This window comes from Cherax quadricarinatus, chromosome 98, assembly GCF_038502225.1.
Source record: "Cherax quadricarinatus isolate ZL_2023a chromosome 98, ASM3850222v1, whole genome shotgun sequence".
In the NCBI taxonomy this organism is placed as follows: Eukaryota; Metazoa; Arthropoda; class Malacostraca; order Decapoda; family Parastacidae; genus Cherax; species Cherax quadricarinatus.
This window is the reverse complement of record NC_091389.1, coordinates 7,692,015-7,717,107: the sequence shown is the minus strand read 5'-3', so window position 1 is coordinate 7,717,107 and position 25,093 is coordinate 7,692,015. Positions and strand designations below refer to the sequence as shown.

Here is a 25,093-nt window from a genome sequence, read left to right as displayed (position 1 = left end):
CCCTTTTGCCCTTCCTCTTTTTGGCCTTCGGGATTTCTCCCACAGGCGTGCTAGTTCCTAGGTAGGGGAAAGGACACCGGGGTCCATCCCATTCCGTTGAGGTTCTTGGCGGTGGCGTAGTTTGCCGTGGAATCTGGATTGCCTGAGGATGTCACGATCCCTCTCCGGTATCCCGGAGTAGCTTTGGGTGTCTTTTGGGCGACGGGTGTATCTCTGGAAGCCACCTTTCGGATTCCAGGGGTGGTGGCCGAAGGAGGTATGCTTTGTGGCGGATATCCGGCCGCCCTCTCTTTTGTCCACCGAGGTAGCTCGGCAGATGTGAGGTTGCTATCCCGGATTGCTGGTTTACTGGCATGAAGGGTAGGGTATGGCACGGGTTCCATGCTGCATCTGCGCTACTAGCGGTGTTGAGGTCCTCTTGGGCGCGGAGGGAGATTTCCGGCCCTTTCATTCCTCCTGGGAACTATTCCTCCCCGCTCCCCCCTTTTTTTATTCTTTTTTTTATTTTTATTTTCTTTTCTTCTTTCTTTTTTTTTCTTAAAAACAAAAAGCAAAGGAGTAACCTAACCATGGCAGCCCTAGTCCATGAAACCACTACCCCCGGGCCCCTTCTTGATACCGCACCCCATTCTGACCCTGCCTTGTGTTTAGACCACTCTTCGGACTCTCCTGATGCCCCTGTACCTCTTGCTGGTGCTGTTTCCTCACCCGCTTCAGGTACCGGGGCTTCGACTGACTCCTTCGATTTATCTGAACTCCGCTCTCCTTTGACTATGCTTCCGGCTTCTCCCTCTACGGTACGGCAATTTTCGAATCGCCCACCCATTTCATGCCGGACCAACTCCGGTCCTACTCCTAAACGCCAACGTCAATCTCCTGATGATGCTCCTTCGTTACCTTCCCATTCTACTCGGAAAAGACCGACACGTCAAGCACTCCCTCTCCACGCTTAGTTTCGGACCACACAATGGACTAAATTCTTTACTTTAAGACCAACTTCTTCTTCTGCCTACCTTTCTGACCATAGTATTGGCAAAGCGCTCCTGCGTCATGTTGGCAGAGATATTTCATTTCACGCTCTCAAGAGTGGTACGCGCATCGTCACTGTCCAGAATGCTACCCAAGCTCATGATCTTTCTCTCCTTTCGAATATCGATACTACTCCTATCACTATTGAAAAACATCTTTCTCTCAATTCTTGTAGTGGTACTGTCATTCTGCCCCATACCATAGTCCAACAGAATTTCCAGTCATGTGGCAATGACATTTTTGAACAGCTGGAACTCCAGGATCTCCCAATACTCAAAGTAGACACTTATGTCCTTCCTGCCCGGGGGTGGAGACGTTACCCTTGCAATGTGGCTCGTTTAACTTTTGACAGCCGAGAACTCCCGTCCTTTGTATATGTCGCGGGACATCGGTTACAAGTTCGAAAGGTGATACCTACACCGCAACAATGTAGAAATTGCTGGCGTTTTGGTCACCCAGCGAAATATTGCAGATCTATGGCCGAATGCCCAGTCTGTGGTGCCGATGACCATTCTAATACATCTTGCAGTCAACCTCCATCTTGCCTTAATTGTAATGAAGCTCACCCTTCGTACTCCCGCCGTTGCCAGGTCTACTTAAATGAACGTGAAATCCGTTGCCTCAAAGAGGCAGAAGGTCTCCCTTATGCTATGGCAGTTACTCATCTCCGCCTCCAAGGGAGACTACCCCGTGTTTCTTATTCTCGTGTTTCCAAACGTCCCCCCACTTCTGGGGTCCCATCTTCTGCAGCCTCCTCTGTTGTTACCCCTCCCATAGCCACTACGGCATCTAATCTTTTTGCTGTCCTTGGCTCTGACGTCCCGACTACAACTCAGTCTGTTCTCACATCTTCGCGTCCTTCCTCACAAGCCCCAGTATCGACAAGACCTCGTACGACGCCTAATACCAATCGGCCCTCTACTCAGAAGTCCAAAAAATCCACATTACCTGGAGTTTACCTGGAGAGAGTTTCGGGGGTCAACGCCCCCGCGGCCCGGTCTGTGACCAGGCCTCAAATCTTCTTTGCCCCTTCCTTCCCTTCTTCCACCTCCACACTTTACCTTTCCAGTCTCTGTACCTAGTTCTTCCCCTCTCTCTGGCTCTATTACAAGTGTGGAGATTCACCCTCCTCCTCGTACTATGCCTTCCATCCCCGTACCCTCCCAAGTTTCTCCCTCTTCTGCCACCTCCCAGGTTTCTGCCTCTTCTGTCCCCCCCCACACTTCATCTCCAGTCCCTTACACTTTTCCCTCCCCCTCTACTTTGGTACAGTCCATTACTGTCCCAATCTTTACTCACCCTCCTCCTCCTATCTCCAATATGGTCTCCCATACATCTTTGAATTCAGAAACACTTGAAGCCATTTCAGAATATATTGCAGAGACTAAACCTTCAATGGACACTGATTCACTTCCTGTTCCTTCTCTTCCCTCTCCTCCATCTTCACAACCCCATTCTTCGCAACGCTCCGTTCCTTTGCTACTTGAACATCTTCCAATGCCACCACACGTTGACTTTTCTAACCCCTCTAGTCCATAGGTGCCTTTACCTACGGATTCCTGATATTTTCTTCATCGCCAATCATGGCCTATTTACAGTGGAATATCCGCGGCCTCAGGGGTAATCGGGGTGAGCTTCAGATGTTGCTTTCCAGGTTTTCCCCTGTTGGTGCTTGCTTACAAGAACCAAAATTACACTCGACTGTTTTCCAACCTATCTCAGGCTATAATTTATTGTATTCTTCGGATTCTTTCTCAGATGGGACCTTTAATGAAAGTGCCCTTCTTCTACGCAATGATATTCCGTACTGTCAACTATTTGTCCATACCTCGCTGCATTACACTGCAGCCCGTATCCACTTGAATAAGTGGTTTACAATATGTTCTTTATATCTCTCTCCTTCTCGAGCATTTTCTATCCCAGACTTTGCCTTTCTTGTTTCATCCTTACCACCACCACTTCTGTTACTTGGTGATTTTAATGCCCACCATTTCCTCTGGGGGGGGTCTCATTGTGACTCACGTGGCATTCAGTTGGAGGCTTTTCTCGCCTCTCACCCCCTCCATGTTTTAAATACGGGTACTCCCACCCATTTTGATCCTCGTACTCATACTCTCTCTTGCATCGATCTATCAGTCTGCTCTTCCTCCACTGCACTAGACTTCACCTGGTCTGTTCTACCAGACTTACATGACAGCGATCATTTTCCGATCATTCTTACTTCTCCTTCCTATTCACCACCTTTCCGTAGCCCTCGCTGGCAATTTGATCGGGCAAATTGGGATCTTTACTCACACCTCACTGCTTTTAGTGAGGTTCCTTCTTCATCCTCCATTGATGAGCTCCTACACATCTTCTCGACATCAGTTTATACCGCAGCTTCTCATTCTATACCCCAAACGTCAGGCAGGCATTCTCAGAAGTGCGTGCCTTGGTGGTCTCCTGCTTGTGCTCGTGCAGTACGTTTGAAACGTGCTGCATGGGGCAGGTACCGGTACAATAGAACCGCTGAGAGACTTGTTGATTTTAAGCAGAAGCGTGCGATCGCTCGCCGTGTCATCCGTGAAGCTAAACGCACTTGTTGGCGAGACTATGTTTCCACCATCACCTCTGCTTCTTCTATGAGTGCAGTCTGGAAAAAAGTGAGGAAATTGAGTGGTAAATACTCTCCTGACCCGGCTCCTGTTCTACGGGTCACTGGTGTTGATATAGCAAACCCTCTCGACGTTGCCATTGAACTTGGCACACATCTGGTCCGTATTTCCCGAGGGCTCCATCTATGCCCCTCGTTTCTTTCCTCATAGTCTGCTAGAGAGTTAGTACCCTTGGATTTTTCTTCTCTCAGAGAAGAACAGTATAATGTGCCTTTTACACTTCAAGAACTGGAGGCAACGCTCTCAGCTTGCCGATCATCGGCAGCTGGGCCTGATGACATTCATATTCGTATGTTACAACATTTACATCGGTCAGCCCTTGTAGTCCTCTTACACCTCTTCAATCTTATTTGGGCACAAGGAGTTCTTCCCCAGCTGTGGAAATCTGCCATTGTTCTCCCTTTCCGCAAACCGGGTACTACAGGACATGATGCCTCCCACTATCGCCCCATCGCTCTTACTAGTGCAGTTTGCAAAGTGATGGAACGCCTCATAAATCGACGTTTAATGTGGTATTTAGAGACTCGCAACAGTCTCTCCGCTAGTCAATATGGCTTTCGTAAGGGTCGTTCTACCATAGACCCCTTACTACGCTTGGATACGTATGTTCGTAATGCCTTTTTGAATAATCACTCAGTTATTGCCATATTTTTTGACCTTGAGAAGGCATATGACACAACTTGGAGGTATAATATTTTGGCCCAGGCCCATTCCTTAGGCCTCCGAGGCAATCTACCATCCTTCCTTAAGAACTTTTTAACTGACAGACATTTCCGTGTTCGAGTCAATAATGTTCTTTCCCCGGACTTCGTCCAAGCTGAAGGTGTCCCTCAGGGATGTGTTCTAAGCACAACACTTTTTCTCCTTGCTATAAATGATTTGGCCAATGTTCTTCCACCCAATATTTGGTCATCACTCTATGTTGATGACTTCGCTATTGCTTGTGCAGGCGCTGACTGTCACCTTATTGCAGTTTCTCTCCAGCATGCGGTCGACCGTGTTTCCACTTGGGCCACCACACATGGGTTTAAATTTTCAAGTACCAAAACTCACCAAATTACTTTCACTAGACGCTCTGTTATCTCCGATCATCCTTTGTATCTCTATGGCTCCCGTATCCCCGAACGTGATAGTCAGGTTTCTAGGCCTTCTCTTTGACCGTCGGTTTTCCTGGAAACCTCACATTACCTCTCTGAAGGCAACTTGTCACAGCCGGCTAAACCTTCTTAAAACCCTTGCTCATCTTTCCTGGGGAGCTGATCGTCGAACTCTGCTTCGCCTACATTCAGCCCTCGTTTTATCGAAACTCGATTATGGTGACCAGATTTATTCCGCGGCCTCTCCTGCTACTCTCTCTAACCTTAACTCTATCCATCACCAAGGCTTACGTTTGTGCCTTTGTGCTTTTCGCTCTTCCCCTGTTGAGAGCCTCTATACAGAAGCAAATGTTCCATCCTTGTCTGATCGCCGTGATGCCCATTGCCTTCGCTACTATGTACGCTCTCACGATCTACACAATCCTTCCATTTATAGAATGGTCACCGATATTAGTAGACATTCTTTATTCGTTCGCCGCCCCTGTTTGCTCCGTCCCTTTTCTCTTCGCCTACATTCACTCTTGTCTTCCCTTCAGTTACCACCTTTATATGTTCATGTAGCATCTCACTTTTCCCTACTCCCCTGGGAAGTTCCAGCTGTTCGGGTCTGTTCTTTCTCACTCCCTTGCTCGAAAGCTCAACTGCCTACGGTCGCTTCCCGCTCTCTTTTTCTTGATCACTTCCACTCCCATTCTCATGCCACTGCTGTGTACACAGATGGCTCTAAGTCTTCAGACGGCGTCGGATTCGCAGCAGTGTTTCCGGACAGCGTCGTACGGGGGCATTTACTGTCTTCAGCTAGCATTTTTACTGCTGAACTGTATGCCATTCTTGCAGCACTTATTCGTATCGCATCTATGCCTGTGTCATCATTTGTAGTAGTCTCAGACTCCCTTAGTGCTCTACAGGCTATACGAAAATTTGATACATCTCATCCCCTAGTTCTCCGTATCCAACTTTGGCTACGCCGTATCTCTACCAAACATAAAGATATTGTTTTTTGTTGGGTCCCTGGTCATGTCGACGTACAGGGCAATGAACAGGCAGACACTGCTGCGCGGTCAGCAGTACATGACCTACCAATTTCCTATCGAGGTGTTCCATTTCTGGACTATTTTGCTGCAATAGCTTCCCACCTTCGCACCCATTGGCAACAACGTTGGTCAACTCTGCTCGGTAACAAACTTCATTCTATTAAACCGAGCATAGGTTACTGGCCGTCTTCTTGTCATCAGTGCCGAGGTTGGGAGACCACTCTCTCCCGCCTTCGCATTGGCCACACTCGTCTTACTCATGGGTATCTCATGGAGAGGCACCCTGTTCCTCTCTGTGAGCAGTGTCAAGTTCCAGTATCGATTAGCCACATTCTGTTAGACTGCCCTCTCTATCAACGAGCACGCAGAATTTACCTCCAACGTCGTCTTCGTTCTACTACTCTTTCTTTACCTTCCCTTCTTGCTGATGGACCCTCCTTTAATCCTGACTCTCTCATTGACTTCTTGACAACGACTGATTTACTCCACAAACTCTGATGATACTTTTCGCACTCCCCTCAGCCCTTTCTAGTTCAGTCTCTTGCTGCCCTTTACCCTTTCACCATCCACTACCCCGCTGTTATCCGTAACCTATTACTCATCCATCTCCCTTTTGCCACCTGATGCCCTCGCTTCCTTCCTGCCCTGCAGAGCTGTATAGTCCTTGTGGCTTAGCGCTTCTTTTTTGATTATAATAATAATAATCTATTGCTCACTTATATATGATAGTGTAAACATGTTATAAGGCTTTTATATTCGTTGAAAAGTGAAAAAAACCTGTTTTACTTGACAGTTATTTTTGCTTTACAGCAGTAGCCTGGAACCTAACCTGCTGTATAAGTGGGGCACTCCTGTACAACAGTAGCCTGGAACCTAACCTGCTGTATAAGTGGGGCGCTCCTGTACAACAGTAGCCTGGAACCTAACCTGCTGTATAAGTGGGGCTCTCCTGTACAACAGTAGCCTGGAACCTAACCTGCTGTATAAGTGGGGCGCTCCTGTACAACAGTAGCCTGGAACCTAACCTGCTGTATAAGTGGGGCTCTCCTGTACAACAGTAGCCTGGAACCTAACCTGCTGTATAAGTGGGTTGCTCCTGTACAACAGTAGCCTGGAACCTAACCTGCTGTATAAGTGGGGTGCTCCTGTACAACATTAGCCTGGAACCTAACCTGCTGTATAAGTGGGGCTCTCCTGTACAACAGTAGCCTGGAACCTAACCTGCTGTATAAGTGGGGCTCTCCTGTACAACAGTAGCCTGGAACCTAACCTGCTGTATAAGCAGGGTCCTCCTGTACAGCAGTAGCCTGGAACCTAACCTGCTGTATAAACAGGGTCCTCCTGTACATCAGTAGCCCGGAACCTAACCTCCTGTATAAGCAGGGTCCTCCTGTATATCAGTAGCCTGGAACCTAACCTGCTGTATAAGCAGGGCCCTCCTGTACATCAGTAACCTGGAACCTAACCTGCTGTATAAGCAGGGCCCTCCTGTATATCAGTAGCCTGGAACCTAACCTGCTGTATAAGCAGGGTCCTCCTGTCTATCAGTAACCTGGAACCTAACCTGCTGTATAAACAGGGCCCTCCTGTACATCAGTAGCCTGGAACCTAACCTGCTGTATAAGCAGGGCCCTCCTGTACAGCAGTAATCCAAAACCTAACCTGCTGTAATAAGCAGGGATGACCCGTACAGCAGTAACCCAAAGCCTAACTTGCTGTAATGAGCGGGGACAACCCATACAGCAGTAACCCAAAACCTAACTTGCTGTAATGAGCAGGGGCGACCCGTACAGCATGTTTACCTAACCGCCACTACTGCTGCCTACAATACATTGTTCATACATGACTGACGAAACCTGCCACATAGAACATAAGAAATAAGGAACAATACGTGGTACATTTCAACAAATAAAATGAATATGAAAATTGTATACGATACTGATATGTTGCACTTGTGTTACTTATCAAGAATAAAGATACCCAACTGTTGTACTTGTCTTACTTGTCAGTACAGTAATGTACAGTGTTGTTCTATATAGTTTTAATCTTCCTTCTTTGTTATTCATAATTTTGTGTCCTTTTTCAGTCATTTTTTGTTTTATTTTCAAATTTGAGTAATATTTCTGTAGTATGTAGTTCCCATTAATATTTCTTAGGTGTAGAGTTTCCCTGCTTAATATTTCTTTAGAGATTACCAGTTAATATTTCTTCAGTGAAAAATTTACCAGTTAATATTTCTTTAGTGTAGACTTTACAAGTTAATATTTCTCCACTGCAGAGTTTACAGGTTAATATTTCTTTAGTGTAGACTTCACAAGTTAATATTTCTCCACTGCAGAGTTTACAGGTTAATATTTCTTTAGTGTAGATTTTACAAGTTAATATTTCTTTAGTGTAGACTTTACAAGTTAATATTTCTCCACTGCAGAGTTTACAGGTTAATATTTCTTTAGTGTAGACTTTACAAGTTAATATTTCTCCACTGCAGAGTTTACAGGTTAATATTTCTTTAGTGCAGTTTACCAAATAACATTTTAGTACAGAGTTTACCATTGAATATTTCTTTAGAACTTACCAGTTAATATTTCTTTAGTGCAGTGTTTACCAAATAATATTTTAGTGCAGAGTTCACAATATTTCTCTAGTGTAGAGTTCAGTAAATGATAATTGCTTAGTGTTAAATATTTTGTGTAGTTGGTGATATTGTTGTGCTCGTTCACATGGTGGCCGGCAGTACGAGACTCGGGACATTCTCCGCAGTCTCCGGCGCCTCACCTCCGCAACTGCTTCCATAGAAAGTGTGAGGTTATTGGCACTTTTTTTTTTTAGTCATGTTTCATGTGGCGTTATGCAGCACTTCACCATGGCTTGATGTCTGTCGTGATTTTTTTTTTTAATCCTCCCTGGACTAGTTATGCATGTTGCCGCATGAATGGTTAGGTATAGTTCGGCCCAACTTTACAGCGCTTCGTTTTACAGCATTCACTAATGCAGCGGTTATCAGTTGTGCCCATTCTTCATTTATTCCGACTTCCTACAGGCAATATATTCACCACTCGGTATAAGCTCAGAAGAAAAATATTTTAAGGTAAGTAATGAGTGTATTGCATAGGCATTTTTTAGGCCTAGCTCTATTGCTCACTTAATATATGATAGTGTAAATATGTTATCAGGCTTTTGTTTGCATTTGAAAGTGGAAAAAGGCTATATTTCACTTTAAAACAGTAGCCTGGAACCTAACCTGCTGTATAAGTTGGGCCCTACTGTATTTAGGTGCTTCTAACCCTATGGCATTTAGTTGTGGAAATGTTGGAGGAATTTTGATGTGCTTCTAGTATGTTATAGACTGGCCTTTTCTAAGACCATTTTACTTGTATGGCTTTTCTGAAACTTTCATGGTGTTTTATGAGTTTTTGAGAGTCCAGTCATTTTCCTACTGACATGTGATTGCCTATGATAGGGAACCAGCCTCTCATGTCTAGAACTACACTGCTTCACATCTCTACTTGTCATTTCTTCTGGGAAGGAATTAAGGCTCTGATTGGTTCTTGAGGATGACAGAGTTCCTCTGCTGTCAAGAGCAGGGATCCCCAACATGCGGCCTGCATGTGGCCCTTCTAGTAAATGGATGTGGCTGTCACATGAAATTATAAATTCATGTTTATGTAGGTTCCACAGTGCACATTGTCACCAGAACCATGCAGCCCTCATCACATTTAACCATCAAATGTGGCTCACTTGTGTAGGAAGGTTGAGGACCACTACTCTAGAGGATGTTGATTTCTTGTGCCCTGATTGGCCTCTATAACCTTTGAAAATCACCATAGATGCTGGCCCTATACTGGGCCTTGGAATACTTAAGGATTAAACTGGTTTTGGGTGAATAAATCACAGTACTGTGGCTGGAAGAATTCACAAAATCTGCACTTTGGAGGACTTGTCCATGTTATGGTCCATCCAGGAAGGATGGTCCAGGAAGGATGATCCTGGAGGGACTAGAACAGTTACATGTTTCGTCTCCTAAGTGCTGGTTATTTACAAATTAAGTTTTTCCTGCCTGGTCATTTTCCCTGCAACACTACTTTTAATAACGTAGTTACAATTCATTATTGTTTTTATCATTTTCATGTCTACCATTCCTTTATCACATGTACTTAGCTTCATCCTTAATATATATCTAATTGTAATTTTTTATTAAGCTACTAAATACCTTCATTATAATAAAAACTAAGTATTCTTATTCGTATATTGGTAATCATTGTTTAGTTTTAAGGCTGCCTGGAATGCTTTGCATAATAAGGGTCGTTCTATAAAGTAGTAATATATACACAAATAACCCACACATAGAAGAGAGGAGCTTACGGCAATGTAAGCTCTTCTCTTCTATGAGCGGGTTATTTGTGTATCGTTCCAGTCACGGTGTTTTGCCTTTTTTTGTTATTAGTAGTAATATATGTCAGTCACCTTAAGTTAGTGTGTTACATCTGGCTCACTGAGCTTCCTGTTGTTGCAGAAATCAGTTGTAGAGAGAGCATTTTGTTATTTGCATTTGTCAAATATTGCACTTTAACCCTTTGACTGTTTCGGTCGTATATATACATCTTACGAGCCAACGTGTTTGACGTATATACTCAAAAATTTTAGCGGCTTCAAATCAAGCAGGAGAAAGCTGGTAGGCCCACATGTGAGAGAATGGGTCTGTGGTCAGTGTGCACAGTATAAAACAATCCTGCAGCACAGTGCATAATGAGAAGAAGAAAACTCCGACAGTATTTTTGGATTAAAACGCCTACTTTGAGGTGTATGTTTGTAAAGTATTTACCTGGAGTTTACCTGGAGAGAGTTCCGGGGGTCAACGCCCCCGTGGCCCAGTCTGTGACCAGGCCACATGTTTGTATTCTTGTTTTCTTGGTCTCATTTGATAAATGGAAATCATAGAATAGAAGTGATTTTGATTGGTTTTACTATGAGAAGGATCTTGAAATGGAGCTCAAAGTGGCAGAAATGTTCGATTTTTGCTGATGTTCAAAAGTAAACAAATGACGTCATTGTCCAATAAATGTCCAACTAGCCATTCTAATATGCAGTCATGAATAGGTTGACATTATTTATACAATTATTACAATATTGCAGTAGTCTACATAACAGTAAATCTTCTACTTTTTGTGTGAATAAAAATTCCAAATAGAAAGCAAGAGCAATATCAGAGGGGCCTGGAGACATGACTGATGAACAGAGAAAATGTTATTTTAGTGCCAGGAATGTCTGCATTGTTCATTCTGGACTCTATTTTGAAATTGATACATTTTTTAATTTGCATGAAATTGGCAAAATTGCCAATTTCTGACCACCTTATTGGGTAGTTGAAATCTGTAAATGGGCAGTTTCTTGTACTCAGTCGATACAACAAATGGAGTTGTAAAGAAATAGTTATGAGTTTGGTCGACTGGAACAGTGGAATTTTCCGAAAATAGGGCTCAAAGTGGGCAAAATCACCGATGCGTAAATGTCGCCAAGGTCGCTAACTGTGTGAGAGCGTAATTTCATAACTTTTCCATCAAATTTCGTACTTTTGGTGTCATTACCATCGGGAAAATATTTTTTATCATAAGAAAAAATAATTTTTTTTTTTTTTTCAAATATTTTGCGACACCAAGAGACACTTCAGGATTTGGGGTTGTGACAGTCAAAGGGTTAAAGAATATTTTTATGCGAGTGTGCCTTAGTTCCCAGTTGCATAGTGATTCCTGTACAGTTGAGAAGGTTTGGTCTGAAACCAAGCCTTGGGACGGGTTGTGAGCAATGATGGGGTTACATCCAACAAACCTGTCATAAGTTGAACATATCATAGTCGAATATGAATGATATGATAAATACAGCCTGTCCTCACGTAATGGAGTTCCGTTCCCAGGACCACATCGGTAAACAAATTCGTCGCTAAGTGAGGAGCATATTATATGGTAGTGAGTTTGTGTCAACCATCTTTGATATTGTTTTAATGTCATATTTTTAAATGTTTATACAGCATTGTACTGTTTATTGAAATAAACAGAGTAGAGGAAATCAGCTGTAATATAAATTATTTAGGTATAAATACTGGTCAGAGAGCTCGTCATAAGTCCGAGGTGTCGGTAAATGAGTACGTTGCTAAGTGAGGAGAGGTTGTATATAAGTAAATAAATAACTACTGTACAAGTTTATCCTATCAAATGTACAGTATTGAGCAGTACAGAATGTGCACCGCCGTCACGCCATCGTAAGGGTAAAATATCACAAGCCAAACCATCGTGAAATGAGGAGCATCTGTATTATAAACTACGAGCCTAAAATATTTAAAAAGTGCAATTATTTTCTTACCTGCACTAATAGTTTTTCAAGGCATTGTTTACATAATAATGATGATGATGATGATGATAATAATAATAATGCTGGACTCTATTTTCACACAATCCTGTATGTACATACATAGTTTTTTTCAAAATTGGATGACAGGTACCTTGTTGCTTATGTGCTTTTGATTCAAGGGACTGGAACTACCCTCCTCCTCCCTTGGATCAAAGCTGATTACCTCCCATTCTACAGGTTCTGTATGACCCCTGTGGGTTTAGCTCTTCCCCATAATGCTACAAGAGATTAGAAAGTCAAAATATCGTGGCTACGGCAGTTTACTAAAAACCCGTATTTACTGTGTTAAAATTTCATCTCTTTGTGGTATTGAGTGTATGGTAGACTACCATACAATGATCTATGTTTTATCATTGTTAGTGAGAGTATGGTAGACTGCCATACAATGATCTGTTTTATCATTGTTAGTGAGAGTATGGTAGACTACCATACAATGATCTATGTTTTATCATTGTTAGTGGCAGTGAGAGTAAGGTAGACTACCATAAAATGATTTATGTTTTATCATTGTTAGTGGTAGTGAGTGTATGGTAGACTTATCATACAACAAACAAGGCTTCATTGGGCATTTCGATACAATGCATTTTTGTTGCAATGGACATCCCCCTCCCCATATTAATTCATTATACCAAGATTTCACTGTAAGTGAATTGCTAATAAAAATGGAATGACCACTTCTGAGGTAATTTGTGGTAGAAAGAGGAGTCAGTGCTTATAAGCGAATTTACACAATGTATATGGTACTGGGTCCAGAGTAGAGTATAAAATGTCCCCTACATGAGTTACAAGACCTGGAGATAAGGTACCAGGTCCAGAGTACAGTACAGGATGTACGGTACACAAGTTACTTGACCTGGAGATAAGGTACCAGGTCCAGAGTACAGTACAGGATGTACGGTACACAAGTTACTTGACCTGGAGATAAGGTACCAGGTCCAGAGTACAGTACAGGATGTATGGTACACAAGTTACTTGACCTGGAGATAAGGTACCAGGTCCAGAGTACAGTACAGGATGTACGGTACACAAGTTACTTGACCTGGAGATAAGGTACCAGGTCCAGAGTACAGTACAGGATGTATGGTACACAAGTTACTTGACCTGGAGATAAGGTACCAGGTCCAGAGTAGACTATAAGATGTACAGTACACAAGTTACTTGACCTGGGGAGAAGAGTAGTCTAATGTGTTGTCTGTATTATAATATTGAAATATTATTCGTCTTTCATGGCCATTAGTGTAATGTGTTTGTGTTCGTATTTGTTGATGCTATATTGTTGTTCGATGTTGATGGATTGTTGATGAATTGATGTGTTGATTGTTGATGAATTGATATGTTGATTGTTGATGAATTGATGTGTTGTTTGTTGATGAATTGTTGAATGTTGATGCCATGTTGTCAGTGGCGGTTTGTCAAGAAATAGAATGGGGGGATTGTGTGACTGCAGCTCCTCACTGCCAGATGTAACACCAGTAATACCTATATTATTGTACTGCATCAGATTTCTATTTTTAATCATTTTTTATCTCGTTTCAATAAAACAATTGAAAATTCGCTTACAAATACATTGAAAACAGACAACAGATTTTTCCTGTAATATATTTGTCAGTTGTAAATTATTTTAGCGTAAGGTTGATGAAGTCATACATCTGGCAGTGAGCATCGGGGGAGACTGCAGCTCCTTTGGACAAGCCGCCACTGCGTGTTGCTGACTGTGTTACTCTTGTGTGTTGTTATATGTATGCAGGATGTCCAAGCATTTAAATGTACAGGGTATTTAGGTGTTATATATGTACAGGATATCCAGAGGTCATGTATTTTTCATGTGTATTTTGTGTTGTGTGTGATTTTTTGTAGTCTAGGTCAGTTTTTCCCATCTTCGGGGCATTGCCTTCCTGGTCGTTATTTTCAGAATTCAAGCAGGGGATTCTCTTAAAATTCTTGGACCCTGAGAGCAATTTTCAGAAGAGGGATCTGGTTCTGAAAGGGTTAATTGTATTAATATGACGATTTTTTTGCTCATTGTGACAAGTCACTTTTGTTTCGTCTGAATGTCAGGTTTATTATTCAACGACTGAGCTTCATGATCCGGGCGAAATGTCGGACCTGGACGCTGAACTCATCACTGATCGTAATGACATCATCATGGACGATCTCAACGGACAGCCACCAAACAAACCTAAAGAGGTAAAGTACTGCCTGGTTTAACATTCTGAACGTAGGCAAACATTACAGGTGCTCCTCCGGGTTTAGCGCTTCCCCTTGATTATAATAATAATAATAATAATACAGGTGCTATAACAAACAGAAATGCACAATACCATGACTGGAACAATACACAAGTATCCTGCCCATAGGAGAGAGGAGCTTAGTGTGATGTTTTGGTACAACTTAAATCATTTATAAAGAATAAAGATTTTAATTTCTTTGTAAAGGTTACAATGTGTAATTACAGTGGATCCCCGCATAACGATTACCTCCGAATGCGACCAATTATGTAAGTGTATTTATGTAAGTGCGTTTGTACATGTATGTTTGGGGGTCTGAAATGGACTAATCTACTTCACAATATTCCTTATGGGAACAAATTCAGTCAGTACTGGCACCTGAACATACTTATGGAGTGAAAAAATATCGTTAACCGGGGGTCCACTGTACAGTTTTAGTTTACTAAGTACAAAGAAAGTCGCTATCATGCTGGAACATGTTGGGCAGACTGATCCTAGTACAGTGGACCCCCGGTTAACGATATTTTTTCATTCCAGAAGTATGTTCAGGTGCCAGTACTGACCGAATTTGTTCCCATAAGGAATATTGTGAAGTAGATTAGTCCATTTCAGACCCCCAAACATACACGTACAAACGCACTTACATAAATACACTTACATAATTGGTCGCATTGGGAGGTGATCGTTATGCGGGGGTCCACTGTACCTAATAACTACTAAAATCTAGACAATATAAGAGTGGTTAACTTTTATTAAAATTTATATTTTATCTTAATACTAATGTGGGGTAGTTAAGGTAGAAGTTATAATAATAATAATAATAATAATAATAATAATAATAATGTGGGGTAGTTAAGGTGGCAGTTTATAAGAAGAATGATCTTGAAGTTGCACATAAAAATATTACAATTAATGGTTCAAACAATGGTCACAGACCGGGCTGCGGGGGCGTTGACCCCCGGAACTCTCTCCAGGTAAACTCCAGGTAAACAAGTTGGACCAAAATATTGTTAGCTGTGGGTTATTTATGAAATAAGGAAATAAATAACTATTGTCACTAAATAAGTAAATTAACAAATGATTGCTGTAAGTAAATAAATATCAATATTGTAAAGTAAATAAATGAATACAGTAATACCCAGCATAGTAATGTTTTTAACAGTCTAATACAGTAATACCCAGCATAGTAATGTTTTTAACAGTCTAATACAGTAATACCCAGCATAGTAATGTTTTTAACAGTCTAATACAGTAATACCCAGCATAGTAATGTTTTTAACAGTCTAATACAGTAATACCCAGCATAGTAATGTTTTTAACAGTCTAATACAGTAATACCCTGCATAGTAATGTTTTTAACAGTCTAATACAGTAATACCCAGCATAGTAATGTTTTTAACAGTCTAATACAGTAATACCCAGCATAGTAATGTTTTTAACAGTCTAATACAGTAATACCCAGCATAGTAATGTTTTTAACAGTCTAATACAGTAATACCCAGCATAGTAATGTTTTTAACAGTCTAATACAGTAATACCCAGCATAGTAATGTTTTTAACAGTCTAATACAGTAATACCCTGCATAGTAATGTTTTTAACAGTCTAATACAGTAATACCCAGCATAGTAATGTTTTTAACAGTCTAATACAGTAATACCCAGCATAGTAATGTTTTTAACAGTCTAATACAGTAATACCCAGCATAGTAATGTTTTTAACAGTCTAATACAGTAATACCCAGCATAGTAATGTTTTTAACAGTCTAATACAGTAATACCCAGCATAGTAATGTTTTTAACAGTCTAATACAGTAATACCCAGCATAGTAATGTTTTTAACAGTCTAATACAGTAATACCCAGCATAGTAATGTTTTTAACAGTCTAATACAGTAATACCCAGCATAGTAATGTTTTTAACAGTCTAATACAGTAATACCTGCATAATAATGTTTTTAACAGTCTAATACAGTAATACCCTGCATAGTAATGTTTTTAACAGTCTAATACAGTAATACCCAGCATAGTAATGTTTTTAACAGTCTAATACAGTAATACCCAGCATAGTAATGTTTTTAACAGTCTAATACAGTAATACCCAGCATAGTAATGTTTTTAACAGTCTAATACAGTAATACCCAGCATAGTAATGTTTTTAACAGTCTAATACAGTAATACCCAGCATAGTAATGTTTTTAACAGTCTAATACAGTAATACCCAGCATAGTAATGTTTTTAACAGTCTAATACAGTAATACCCAGCATAGTAATGTTTTTAACAGTCTAATACAGTAATACCCAGCATAGTAATGTTTTTAACAGTCTAATACAGTAATACCCAGCATAGTAATGTTTTTAACAGTCTAATACAGTAATACCCAGCATAGTAATGTTTTTAACAGTCTAATACAGTAATACCCAGCATAGTAATGTTTTTAACAGTCTAATACAGTAATACCCAGCATAGTAATGTTTTTAACAGTCTAATACAGTAATACCCAGCATAGTAATGTTTTTAACAGTCTAATACAGTAATACCCAGCATAGTAATGTTTTTAACAGTCTAATACAGTAATACCCAGCATAGTAATGTTTTTAACAGTCTAATACAGTAATACCCATAGCATAGTAATGCATAGTTTTTTTAACAGTCTAATACAGTAATACCCAGCATAGTAATGTTTTTAACAGTCTAATACAGAAATACCCTGCATAGTAATGTTTTTAACAGTCTAATACAGTAATACCCAGCATAGTAATGTTTTTAACAGTCTAATACAGTAATACCCAGCATAGTAATGTTTTTAACAGTCTAATACAGTAATACCCTGCATAGTAATGTTTTTAACAGTCTAATACAGTAATACCCTGCATAGTAATGTTTTTAACAGTCTAATACAGTAATACCCTGCATAGTAATGTTTTTAACAGTCTAATACAGTAATACCCTGCATAGTAATGTTTTTAACAGTCTAATACAGTAATACCCAGCATAGTAATGTTTTTAACAGTCTAATACAGTAATACCCAGCATAGTAATGTTTTTAACAGTCTAATACAGTAATACCCAGCATAGTAATGTTTTTAACAGTCTAATACAGTAATACCCTGCATAGTAATGTTTTTAACAGTCTAATACAGTAATACCCAGCATAGTAATGTTTTTAACAGTCTAATACAGTAATACCCAGCAGTCTAATACAGTAATACCCAGCATAGTAATGTTTTTAACAGTCTAATACAGTAATACCCAGCATAGTAATGTTTTTAACAGTCTAATACAGTAATACCCTGCATAGTAATGTTTTTAACAGTCTAATACAGTAATACCCAGCATAGTAATGTTTTTAACAGTCTAATACAGTAATACCCAGCATAGTAATGTTTTTAACAGTCTAATACAGTAATACCCAGCATAGTAATGTTTTTAACAGTCTAATACAGTAATACCCAGCATAGTAATGTTTTTAACAGTCTAATACAGTAATACCCTGCATAGTAATGTTTTTAACAGTCTAATACAGTAATACCCAGCATAGTAATGTTTTTAACAGTCTAATACAGTAATACCCAGCATAGTAATGTTTTTAACAGTCTAATACAGTAATACCCAGCATAGTAATGTTTTTAACAGTCTAATACAGTAATACCCAGCATAGTAATGTTTTTAACAGTCTAATACAGTAATACCCAGCATAGTAATGTTTTTAACAGTCTAATACAGTAATACCCAGCATAGTAATGTTTTTAACAGTCTAATACAGTAATACCCAGCATAGTAATGTTTTTAACAGTCTAATACAGTAATACCCAGCATAGTAATGTTTTTAACAGTCTAATACAGTAATACCCAGCATAGTAATGTTTTTAACAGTCTAATACAGTAATACCCAGCATAGTAATGTTTTTAACAGTCTAATACAGTAATACCCTGCATAGTAATGTTTTTAACAGTCTAATACAGTAATACCCAGCATAGTAATGTTTTTAACAGTCTAATACAGTAATACCCAGCATAGTAATGTTTTTAACAGTCTAATACAGTAATACCCTGCATAGTAATGTTTTTAACAGTCTAATACAGTAATACCCTGCATAGTAATGTTTTTAACAGTCTAATACAGTAATACCCTGCATAGTAATGTTTTTAACAGTCTAATACAGTAATACCCTGCATAGTAATGTTTTTAACAGTCTAATACAGTAATACCCAGCATAGTAATGTTTTTAACAGTCTAATACAGTAATACCCAGCATAGTAATGTTTTTAACAGTCTAATACAGTAATACCCAGCATAGTAATGTTTTTAACAGTCTAATACAGTAATACCCTGCATAGTAATGTTTTTAACAGTCTAATACAGTAATACCCAGCATAGTAATGTTTTTAACAGTCTAATACAGTAATACCCTGCATAGTAATGTTTTTAACAGTCTAATACAGTAATACCCTGCATAGTAATGTTTTTAACAGTCTAATACAGTAATACCCAGCATAGTAATGTTTTTAACAGTCTAATACAGTAATACCCAGCATAGTAATGTTTTTAACAGTCTAATACAGTAATACCCTGCATAGTAATGTTTTTAACAGTCTAATACAGTAATACCCAGCATAGTAATGTTTTTAACAGTCTAATACAGTAATACCCTGCATAGTAATGTTTTTAACAGTCTAATACAGTAATACCCAGCATAGTAATGTTTTTAACAGTCTAATACAGTAATACCCAGCATAGTAATGTTTTTAACAGTCTAATACAGTAATACCCTGCATAGTAATGTTTTTAACAGTCTAATACAGTAATACCCAGCATAGTAATGTTTTTAACAGTCTAATACAGTAATACCCTGCATAGTAATGTTTTTAACAGTCTAATACAGTAATACCCTGCATAGTAATGTTTTTAACAGTCTAATACAGTAATACCCTGCATAGTAATGTTTTTAACAGTCTAATACAGTAATACCCTGCATAGTAATGTTTTTAACAGTCTAATACAGTAATACCCAGCATAGTAATGTTTTTAACAGTCTAATACAGTAATACCCAGCATAGTAATGTTTTTAACAGTCTAATACAGTAATACCCAGCATAGTAATGTTTTTAACAGTCTAATACAGTAATACCCAGCATAGTAATGTTTTTAACAGTCTAATACAGTAATACCCAGCATAGTAATGTTTTTAACAGTCTAATACAGAAATACCCTGCATAGTAATGTTTTTAACAGTCTAATACAGTAATACCCAGCATAGTAATGTTTTTAACAGTCTAATACAGTAATACCCAGCATAGTAATGTTTTTAACAGTCTAATACAGTAATACCCAGCATAGTAATGTTTTTAACAGTCTAATACAGTAATACCCAGCATAGTAATGTTTTTAACAGTCTAATACAGTAATACCCAGCATAGTAATGTTTTTAACAGTCTAATACAGTAATACCCAGCATAGTAATGTTTTTAACAGTCTAATACAGTAATACCCAGCATAGTAATGTTTTTAACAGTCTAATACAGTAATACCCAGCATAGTAATGTTTTTAACAGTCTAATACAGTAATACCCAGCATAGTAATGTTTTTAACAGTCTAATACAGTAATACCCTGCATAGTAATGTTTTTAACAGTCTAATACAGTAATACCCAGCATAGTAATGTTTTTAACAGTCTAATACAGTAATACCCAGCATAGTAATGTTTTTAACAGTCTAATACAGTAATACCCAGCATAGTAATGTTTTTAACAGTCTAATACAGTAATACCCAGCATAGTAATGTTTTTAACAGTCTAATACAGTAATACCCAGCATAGTAATGTTTTTAACAGTCTAATACAGTAATACCCAGCATAGTAATGTTTTTAACAGTCTAATACAGTAATACCCAGCATAGTAATGTTTTTAACAGTCTAATACAGTAATACCCTGCATAGTAATGTTTTTAACAGTCTAATACAGTAATACCCAGCATAGTAATGTTTTTAACAGTCTAATACAGTAATACCCAGCATAGTAATGTTTTTAACAGTCTAATACAGTAATACCCAGCATAGTAATGTTTTTAACAGTCTAATACAGTAATACCCAGCATAGTAATGTTTTTAACAGTCTAATACAGTAATACCCTGCATAGTAATGTTTTTAACAGTCTAATACAGTAATACCCAGCATAGTAATGTTTTTAACAGTCTAATACAGTAATACCCAGCATAGTAATGTTTTTAACAGTCTAATACAGTAATACCCTGCATAGTAATGTTTTTAACAGTCTAATACAGTAATACCCAGCATAGTAATGTTTTTAACAGTCTAATACAGTAATACCCAGCATAGTAATGTTTTTAACAGTCTAATACAGTAATACCCAGCATAGTAATGTTTTTAACAGTCTAATACAGTAATACCCAGCATAGTAATGTTTTTAACAGTCTAATACAGAAATACCCTGCATAGTAATGTTTTTAACAGTCTAATACAGTAATACCCAGCATAGTAATGTTTTTAACAGTCTAATACAGAAATACCCTGCATAGTAATGTTTTTAACAGTCTAATACAGTAATACCCAGCATAGTAATGTTTTTAACAGTCTAATACAGAAATACCCAGCATAGTAATGTTTTTAACAGTCTAATACAGTAATACCCAGCATAGTAATGTTTTTAACAGTCTAATACAGTAATACCCAGCATAGTAATGTTTTTAACAGTCTAATACAGTAATACCCAGCATAGTAATGTTTTTAACAGTCTAATACAGTAATACCCAGCATAGTAATGTTTTTAACAGTCTAATACAGTAATACCCAGCATAGTAATGTTTTTAACAGTCTAATACAGTAATACCCAGCATAGTAATGTTTTTAACAGTCTAATACAGTAATACCCAGCATAGTAATGTTTTTAACAGTCTAATACAGTAATACCCAGCATAGTAATGTTTTTAACAGTCTAATACAGAAATACCCAGCATAGTAATGTTTTTAACAGTCTAATACAGTAATACCCAGCATAGTAATGTTTTTAACAGTCTAATACAGAAATACCCAGCATAGTAATGTTTTTAACAGTCTAATACAGTAATACCCAGCATAGTAATGTTTTTAACAGTCTAATACAGAAATACCCAGCATAGTAATGTTTTTAACAGTCTAATACAGAAATACCCAGCATAGTAATGTTTTTAACAGTCTAATACAGTAATACCCAGCATAGTAATGTTTTTAACAGTCTAATACAGTAATACCCTGCATAGTAATGTTTTTAACAGTCTAATACAGTAATACCCAGCATAGTAATGTTTTTAACAGTCTAATACAGTAATACCCAGCATAGTAATGTTTTTAACAGTCTAATACAGTAATACCCAGCATAGTAATGTTTTTAACAGTCTAATACAGTAATACCCAGCATAGTAATGTTTTTAACAGTCTAATACAGTAATACCCAGCATAGTAATGTTTTTAACAGTCTAATACAGTAATACCCTGCATAGTAATGTTTTTAACAGTCTAATACAGTAATACCCAGCATAGTAATGTTTTTAACAGTCTAATACAGTAATACCCAGCATAGTAATGTTTTTAACAGTCTAATACAGTAATACCCAGCATAGTAATGTTTTTAACAGTCTAATACAGTAATACCCAGCATAGTAATGTTTTTAACAGTCTAATACAGTAATACCCAGCATAGTAATGTTTTTAACAGTCTAATACAGTAATACCCAGCATAGTAATGTTTTTAACAGTCTAATACAGTAATACCCTGCATAGTAATGTTTTTAACAGTCTAATACAGTAATACCCAGCATAGTAATGTTTTTAACAGTCTAATACAGTAATACCCAGCATAGTAATGTTTTTAACAGTCTAATACAGTAATACCCAGCATAGTAATGTTTTTAACAGTCTAATACAGTAATACCCTGCATAGTAATGTTTTTAACAGTCTAATACAGTAATACCCAGCATAGTAATGTTTTTAACAGTCTAATACAGTAATACCCAGCATAGTAATGTTTTTAACAGTCTAATACAGTAATACCCTGCATAGTAATGTTTTTAACAGTCTAATACAGTAATACCCAGCATAGTAATGTTTTTAACAGTCTAATACAGTAATACCCAGCATAGTAATGTTTTTAACAGTCTAATACAGTAATACCCAGCATAGTAATGTTTTTAACAGTCTAATACAGTAATACCCAGCATAGTAATGTTTTTAACAGTCTAATACAGTAATACCCAGCATAGTAATGTTTTTAACAGTCTAATACAGTAATACCCAGCATAGTAATGTTTTTAACAGTCTAATACAGTAATACCTGCATAGTAATGTTTTTAACAGTCTAATACAGTAATACCCAGCATAGTAATGTTTTTAACAGTCTAATACAGTAATACCCAGCATAGTAATGTTTTTAACAGTCTAATACAGTAATACCCAGCATAGTAATGTTTTTAACAGTCTAATACAGAAATACCCTGCATAGTAATGTTTTTAACAGTCTAATACAGTAATACCCAGCATAGTAATGTTTTTAACAGTCTAATACAGTAATACCCAGCATAGTAATGTTTTTAACAGTCTAATACAGTAATACCCAGCATAGTAATGTTTTTAACAGTCTAATACAGTAATACCCAGCATAGTAATGTTTTTAACAGTCTAATACAGTAATACCCTGCATAGTAATGTTTTTAACAGTCTAATACAGTAATACCCAGCATAGTAATGTTTTTAACAGTCTAATACAGTAATACCCTGCATAGTAATGTTTTTAACAGTCTAATACAGTAATACCCAGCATAGTAATGTTTTTAACAGTCTAATACAGTAATACCCTGCATAGTAATGTTTTTAACAGTCTAATACAGTAATACCCAGCATAGTAATGTTTTTAACAGTCTAATACAGTAATACCCTGCATAGTAATGTTTTTAACAGTCTAATACAGTAATACCCAGCATAGTAATGTTTTTAACAGTCTAATACAGTAATACCCAGCATAGTAATGTTTTTAACAGTCTAATACAGTAATACCCAGCATAGTAATGCTTTTAACAGTCTAATACAGACTGTTTTTAACAGTCTAATACAGTAATACCCTGCATAGTAATGTTTTTAACAGTCTAATACAGTAATACCCAGCATAGTAATGTTTTTAACAGTCTAATACAGTAATACCCAGCATAGTAATGTTTTTAACAGTCTAATACAGTAATACCCTGCATAGTAATGTTTTTAACCCTTTGACTGTCGCGGCCGTATATATACGTTTGCGAGGTACCGTGTTTGACGTATATATACTCATAAATTCTAGCGGCTTCAAATCAGGCAGGAGAAAGCTAGTAGGCCCACATGTGAGAGAATGGGTCTGTGTGGTCAGTGTGCACCACATAAAAAAAATCCTGGAGCACGCAGTGCATAATGAGAAAAAAAAAACTCCGACCGTTTTTTTTAATTAAAATGCCGACTTTGTGGTCTATTTTCGTATAGTATTTGTGGTTGTATTCTCGTTTTCATGGTCTCATTTGATAGAATGGAAACTATATTATAGAAATGGAGGTGATTTTGATTAATTTTACTATAAAAAGAACCTGGAAATGGAGCACAAAGTACAGGAAATGTTTGATTTTTGCCGATGTTCAAAAGTGAACAAATGATGTCATTGTCCAATAAATGTCCAAATAGCCATTCTAATACGCAGTCATGAATGGGTTGATGTAATTTTTACAATTATTACAGTATTGCAGTAGTCTGCATAACAGTAAATCTTCTATTTTTTGTTTGAATAAAATTTCAAAATAAAAAGCAAGAGTAATATCACAGGGACCTGGAGACATGACTGATGAACAAAGAAAATGTTATTTTAGAGCCAGGAATGTCTGCATTGTTCATTCTGGACCTTATTTTGAAATTGTCGTATTTTTTAATTTTCGTGAAATTGGCCAAATTGCAAATTTCTGACCATGTTATTGGGTAGTTGAAATCGGTAAATGGGCAGTTTCTTGTACTCAATCGATAGAAAAAATAGAGTTCTGAAGAAATAGTTATGAGTTTGGTTGACTGGAATAACGGAAATAGGGCTCAAAGTGGGCGAAATTGCCGATTTTTAAATATCGCCGAAGTCGCTGACTTCGCGAGAGCGTAATTCCGTCAGTTTTCCATCAAATTTCGTTTTTTTGGTGTCTTTACAATCGGGAAAAGATTCTCTATCATTTCATAAGAAAAAATAATTTTTTTTTTTTTCGAATATTTTGCGACACCAGAAGCAACTTCAGGATTTGGCCCTTCGACAGTCAAAGGGTTAACAGTCTAATACAGTAATACCCAGCATAGTAATGTTTTTAACAGTCTAATACAGTAATACCCTGCATAGTAATGTTTTTAACAGTCTAATACAGTAATACCCTGCATAGTAATGTTTTTAACAGTCTAATACAGTAATACCTGCATAGTAATGTTTTTAACAGTCTAATACAGTAATACCCAGCATAGTAATGTTTTTAACAGTCTAATACAGTAATACCCAGCATAGTAATGTTTTTAACAGTCTAATACAGTAATACCCAGCATAGTAATGTTTTTAACAGTCTAATACAGTAATACCCTGCATAGTAATGTTTTTAACAGTCTAA

At 37.9% G+C, this 25,093-nt stretch overlaps 1 protein-coding gene across 4 annotated transcripts in view; it reads left to right on the top strand.

The window, feature by feature from the left end:
• Positions 1 to 25,093, top strand: part of LOC138855524 (anoctamin-3-like) — a 95,564-nt gene that overhangs the window by 55,565 nt on the left and 14,906 nt on the right. For 2 of the 4 annotated variants that reach the window (XM_070105289.1, XM_070105291.1), the window contains 2 exons: positions 8,549 to 8,614; positions 14,278 to 14,406. In XM_070105289.1, the coding sequence (XP_069961390.1) occupies positions 8,549 to 8,614; positions 14,278 to 14,406 (195 nt within the window). The remainder of the gene's footprint in view (positions 1 to 8,548; positions 8,615 to 14,277; positions 14,407 to 25,093) is intronic. The other 2 variants (XM_070105290.1, XM_070105292.1) reach the window with 1 other exon arrangement.